General features: G+C 43.2%; 1 protein-coding gene across 1 annotated transcript in view; it reads left to right on the forward strand.

Moving 5' to 3' along the window:
* The window catches only part of PRKN (parkin RBR E3 ubiquitin protein ligase), an 899,371-nt gene that overhangs the window by 202,129 nt on the left and 691,175 nt on the right, over positions 1-6,067 (forward strand). Inside the window, exon 4 of the mRNA XM_011373769.1 lies at positions 4,519-4,640. Coding sequence (XP_011372071.1) covers positions 4,519-4,640 — 122 coding nt within the window. The remainder of the gene's footprint in view (positions 1-4,518; positions 4,641-6,067) is intronic.

A 6,067-nucleotide genomic window follows, 5' to 3' on the forward strand; every position in this document is an offset into this window, starting at 1 on the left:
CTGAGGTTACATTCTAAGACCACTTTCCTACTCTTAGACGTAATTATTTAGGGAGATATCTTATCCTTGTGGGGAAATCAGGGAAGAATTCTTAAAGGAAGTGCCATTCCAAGTGGACCTCGAATGTATGGGTCGATTTCAAAGATGACGATGCCAGTGGAGATGGAACAGGGAGTGAGCAGTCATTGTCTAGCCACACACCATGACTCGCTCCACTTGGTGTAGGGTACAGGGTTACGCGGAGGACGAAATAGGAGAAAAGCCCTGTTCTGCCTCTAACAGGACAAAGCACCCAAGTCCCCACCCCTCTCTGCCCCACGTCGCAGTGCCTCAGAGTCAAAGCGCCTTCGCCCTTCTCTCCATCCAAGGTCGTTTGCACGTTGGTGCGCTTAGCAGGCTGGCGTACTTCTCCGTGACAGGAGAATGTCCTCTGTTCTGACGAGAGAGGGAGGGGACCAGACACCTCAGTGTTAGTCATTCTCTCTGTCCTGTCTACTTCGGTCACTGCTACCCACATACGGCCATGGAAATGTGAATTACTTAAAATTAAAAAGAAAAAAAAAGCGATTTCTCAGTACCCATGTTTCAGATTTTCGGCAGGCGCGTGGCTGTTGTCTGGGCAACGTGCAGATGCGGGGCATCGTCATGGCCACAGATGTTCCCCGGGATGTCGTTCTACTTCGTGTACTTATGTGTGAGAAGCGTGACTTCACATCAGTTGTGTTTCTGCTGTTTTATCGTCTGCTCATAATGAACCCTCTTTTACCTACATATAAACTATGCTGAATCTTACTGTCTCCCTACCACCAGAAAATAAATTACTCAGGCAATTAAACCCTCGATTCTCTGTGACAGCCAGTGATGAAAACTTCTGAGGTCAATGAGAAGTTTTCATCAGAATCAGAACGATTTTTCTTATGTATCCATTTGTTTTATTAAAACAGGGTCTTCAGGCCTTAAACTCATTATTTAAAAAGAAAAACGGAAACTACCAAATTATGCTGGCTCTTCCAAGAATTAAAGCAAATAATATTCTTTTTCCGCAGGCGCTTTCCTCGGTATGTTGTGAATATCGTTAACGCTTTTGTCAGTTTGTGGACCAAGAAAAGCGAATTAGGGACAAGAGGTGACTTGACTAAGGACCTTGTTAACTAGACAGAGTGGGAGAGAAAAACAAAAGATAATGACAGAATTGTGATGCTGGGGAAGGGAGAGGTCTTGAGGATGCTCTGAACAAACAGTGACTCACACTTTCAAAGGTTCTGAATACTAACTGTGCTTTTAACTTCTCTCAAGAGAAAAAAAAGAACTTCGGAAGGAAACGAATATGCTTTACTTTGTGAAATCGTTACATTAGTAGACCAAGCCTCTCGGCTCAGGGTATGATAGTCATATTAGTTTGTTGATGGATAGAGATTGTCAGCAGGCTCTTCAGAGGCATTTGATACAGCTGAGTTCATAAACATTAGCAGATTGCCTTGCTGTAGATCAAGCCCCACAGTGGGTTGAATCCTTCCTCTAGATTTTTAAAAAAAAAATTTTACCATTTTTTTTTTTCCCCAGAGAGATACAGTTTCACAAAATTCTCAGTAAAAGGAAGGTTTCTGAGGTCAGATGAAGTTGGGATGTGCTGTGCTCTGTATTTGCTGTCTTAAGAGTCTGTGAAGTTCTGCAGGGAGAGGACTTGGCTTAACTTAGCATCACCTGTGACTAAAGAATCTTCCATATTTTGACTAAAAAATCCCTGACATTTTGGCTTGATTCCTTTTAACAGCTGGCAAATGACTGCACTGTCCTTAAAGAACTGATTAGTCTATGAAGAGAACTATGGAAATAATCAAATCATTCAAAAAGCTCTTTAGTTTAATTTTGGGGGAAAATGTCATTTTTTTTTTTTAGGATGTTCAAGGATTTAGAGATGAGTACTGTGATATCTACAACTTAATTACCAATGATTCAATGCAAAAATTATTTATGCGGAGTATATGTGTATATTTATTTGTATATGAGAGGGTACACTAAGTTATGCAAAATATTCCCAATTGGTGAATTATAGTGAGGAATATAATTTGAAAAAAAATTTTTTTGAAATATTTCTCTAGTTTTGAAAACTTATTGTAATAGAAAGAGGGAGCTCTATGAACACAACCACAAGTTCCCTTGACTATTTTGGGCAGAAAGGTCAGAACAGGAGAAAAAAAAGGTTTTAAGATCCAAACAGAAGTAAGAGGGTGAAGAGTCACGTTTTTGACTGGAGACAACTATACCTGGAGAAGAGTTTTCCGGTCACCCATAGACGGCCTCGCCTTCCCCCTGGTAATTATGGTCCCACATCCGAGGGTCTGTACCTCAGACCTTCAGTCAGGCCAATGGGGACACGGCCAGATTCTCAGGGTGTTGTGTGTTCTCATCCCCGCCCCGTGCACTCGGATCTCGGCGTGACACAGAAGCTGCCAACTTTCAAGGATGCTACGGAGCCAAACAGGTGGGGACGCCACCCTCGGAAGAGGATCTCAAGATGCACCGGAAGCGCCGACTGCTGGACCACGTGGAGCCAACAGCTTGAAACTTGCCGTAGCTGGGACCGGCCCGACCTTGGTCTCTCCCAGACTGGCTAGCGGCTGGCTCTGAGAAGCGCCGTGTAATAGATGGCATGCCGTCCTGTGTGCTTGCTGGGCACGGCACCGGCATGCAGCATCCTCTGACCAGCTTCTCAAGGACCTCAGTGAAGGTCGAAGCCCACAGAGGCGGAAGGGTTCCCCAGCCTCCAGAGTCTCCACGGTACATCGTTAGTTGAAACAATACTGCAGACATTGCCAGTGCCTTAAGGGAGAGAAGTCCTTTCGTTTCCTGTGGTTTCCTGAGATGCTCAGGTTACTTCTGGAAAACTGTTGCGAATACGTTCTTTCGACAGTGTTAGAGTCTTTGCAGCCTCGCTCCTCCTCGTAAGCCTTCTCCTACTCCCTTTTGTTCTTCCTGTTCTTATTGTTTAACCTTCACAGTTATAAAAATTGCGAAATCGATTTGGTTCATATTGCTGATAAAGATTTTCACAATAAAAGCTCCTGCCTCCTTCACCAAGCTCACCTCGCTGCACAGCTCATTACTATTTCTTTAACTTTAATAGACAGATGTTGTATCAGCTGCATTTATGATATACGTAAAACTTTAAGAATATATGTTGTGTAATTATTATATTGCTGATAACAATGTGACATTCGTAGCGTCAGAAAACCATAGTTTCTTATTAATACAAAGATATATCTACCTTTTCACACTGGAAACCAAATATCCATCTCTGGAGACTAATGATTATAAAATAGATCATCAGTAAATTATAAAAATATGAAACTTGACATCTTTATCATGCTTTACATTTCACTAAGTACTGTCGCCCATAATATTAGTAATGATGGCTAAACAAGCAACAATTCAATAAGTCCACAGAGGCTCTTTTTGTAAATTAGACCTGCATGAGACTTTAGGATCTCTTTGTTTTCTCATTATATTTGTACTTATTATTTTTAACGCACCATATGCATTTGGGAAGCTGAAGGTTTTCACTCATAATGATCAAAAATAGTATTATTTCTGAGTTCTCTTGATGATAATAGTAAACTTTTGAACAAAATTTTATGCCAAGACCTCATATAATTCCCACCCAGCAGGAGAAGTTAAGGATTAAAAGAAGTATTTAGCAATTTTAGAAATTTAGACATTTAGAAAGTCATTTATTTTACTGGTAAGTGCTTCTGCATAAAGTTAGTTCTCTGCAGACATGAAAGTGTGAAACCATTTAGAAAGATTCCCCTCATTTACGGAATAATACTATCCCGTTTGGTGACATTCGACAGAAATGATCAGAGATATTTAATGATAATATTTAATTGTAAATTGTTTTTTTCTTTTATTTTTACTCAGCTTTTACTTTTGAAAATGTGTCATTCGAATGGCATTTGTTTAGGCAGAGAACACAAACGAAATGCAAAGCACCATTTCTGCACACGCGTCTGTTGAGGCTCTCGTCCTCTTGTGTGTGTGACCGGGTGTTGCAAAGTCTTTGTTAGAAACCCAGAGACTGAACGATGTCATTCATGTCATTAGATGTGGGCTAGCATGTACCTGCATAAGATTTTAAGAGGAAAAATCTGGAGCCTTCAAAACTGTGTACAGAAGCATGAATTAGAATTCAGGAGCGCTGGTTTCTAAATTTCCATCCTTTTTAAAAACTTCAGCAGCAAAGGGTGCGTTTAATTTCCGAGCGTTACAAACACACTCGCGACCTTTCTTGACCACAGATTGCTTTCTTTGCTGAGTAAGTCATAGGGCTGTTGGCAAGAAGAACAAACGTTCCCTCTTTTGAGCATAAAACTACATTTTCTAAATTAAAATGTTGTATTCTCGTTGGAATCTTTATCCCATTAATGTTTCAAGCTGCTCCTGAGAAGTCAGTTCTAAAATTTGTCTCAGTTTGGATTCGGCATTGATTGGCTACTTTCTCTGCTCTTTTATTCCCAGCAGGTAGACCAACCTACAACAGCTTTTACGTCTATTGCAAAGGCCCCTGTCAAACAGTGCAGCCAGGAAAGCTCAGGGTGCGGTGCGGCACCTGCCGACAAGCAACGCTCACCTTGGCTCAGGTAAGGCCTTGCGTCGGCAGGGACGGCCCAGACAAATGCTCGTGCATATCCAGAGTGGCCTGTGGAGTTTCTAATCAGGTATCACCTGGGTTTCTCACACAGACATTCTTCTATGTGGTCGTCACGGTTAATGGTGTCTGACATTTCATTTGAAAATGTCCTACTCTGTAAAAGTTTAGGTGGCCCCGGGCCATTGCAGGCCTACTGAGAGGGGGAGAGAGCCTGCTTCTGTGACTCAAAGATTTTAGACTTCCAGAAGCAGCCACGAAGGGGCTTTCTCAGCTGTCAGAAGCGCGGCGGATCTGGATCTGCGTGGTGGTAACAAGTTTGTATCTATACGACGAACGTCCCTGGACTGTTCTCCTAAGATTGGTGCCCTTTAGGTGGCTAAATGTGTTATTCCTCAGTAAAAAGGTGGAAAGGAAGCCGTGGGTCAATGAACAGTTTGAAACGGAACAGCAAACTGCCGTCTGCTGTGGCCTCGGCTCGTTTCTGTGCAGTCCACCAGCCAAGGGTGTTTTGTAATGGTTTTTAAGTGTTTGGGAAACGTTGGAAGAATAATATTGTGTGACCCATGAACATTATATGTAAGTTTGAAATTCCAGTACCATCACCAAGTGCGACTGGAACGCGGCCCCAGCCTTCTCTGTGCCTGTCGTCTGTGCCCCAGGACGAGGCTGAGCAGTTGGGACGCAGGAGGGATGGCCTGCAGAACGTGACATATTGACTGTTTAGAGAAAAGATTTACTGATCCCGATATAAAAAATAGACTCAGCTAGTTCACAGCTGTAACGTAACGGTTGTCTAGGATGTGGCTAAGTTTGACGTGGGCGAGAACGTGCACGTAGGGACGTGGAGTTCATTCTGGTCAGCACGACCAAGGAGACACGAAAGGACAAAGAGCTTTGTAGGGGAGCGAGGCCCCAAGTGTAGGCGAGTACCCCGTTACCACATCAGGCCCCAGCGATGGCTGGAGAATTTGGATTTTGTTTTGCAGGCGATGGGGGACCAAGGCAATGTGTCAAACACAGGGGCGATGCATGAAATGATGTTTAGAACTATTTATTAGTGCTGTAAAAATGTGTCATTGGGATTGAAGTTGGTGACAGTTTGAAGGCAGAGGTTAATTAATAAACTATTTATACACATCAGAGGACCTAAATTAGGCCGGTGGTCCGTAGAATGGATATAATGGAGCACTGTGAAATATTTCACGGTGATACCACATTTCAGCTGCACAGGCAGATCCACGCGGGAAGACAGATCTGGGACTGGCGCCTATGTCCTGACCCACCAGCGTGGACCTTTTTCTGGGGATGTCACTGGACTGCTGTCCTAAAGTCCCACAGGACGTTTCCCTCCACTTGAGTCTGTCCTCTGCCACTTGCCTTTCCAGTGCAGTAAGCGGCCCCTCCCACTCTTCTGCC

Source organism: Pteropus vampyrus, unplaced genomic scaffold (genome assembly GCF_000151845.1).
Source record: "Pteropus vampyrus isolate Shadow unplaced genomic scaffold, Pvam_2.0 Scaffold230, whole genome shotgun sequence".
Lineage (NCBI taxonomy): Eukaryota > Metazoa > Chordata > Mammalia > Chiroptera > Pteropodidae > Pteropus > Pteropus vampyrus.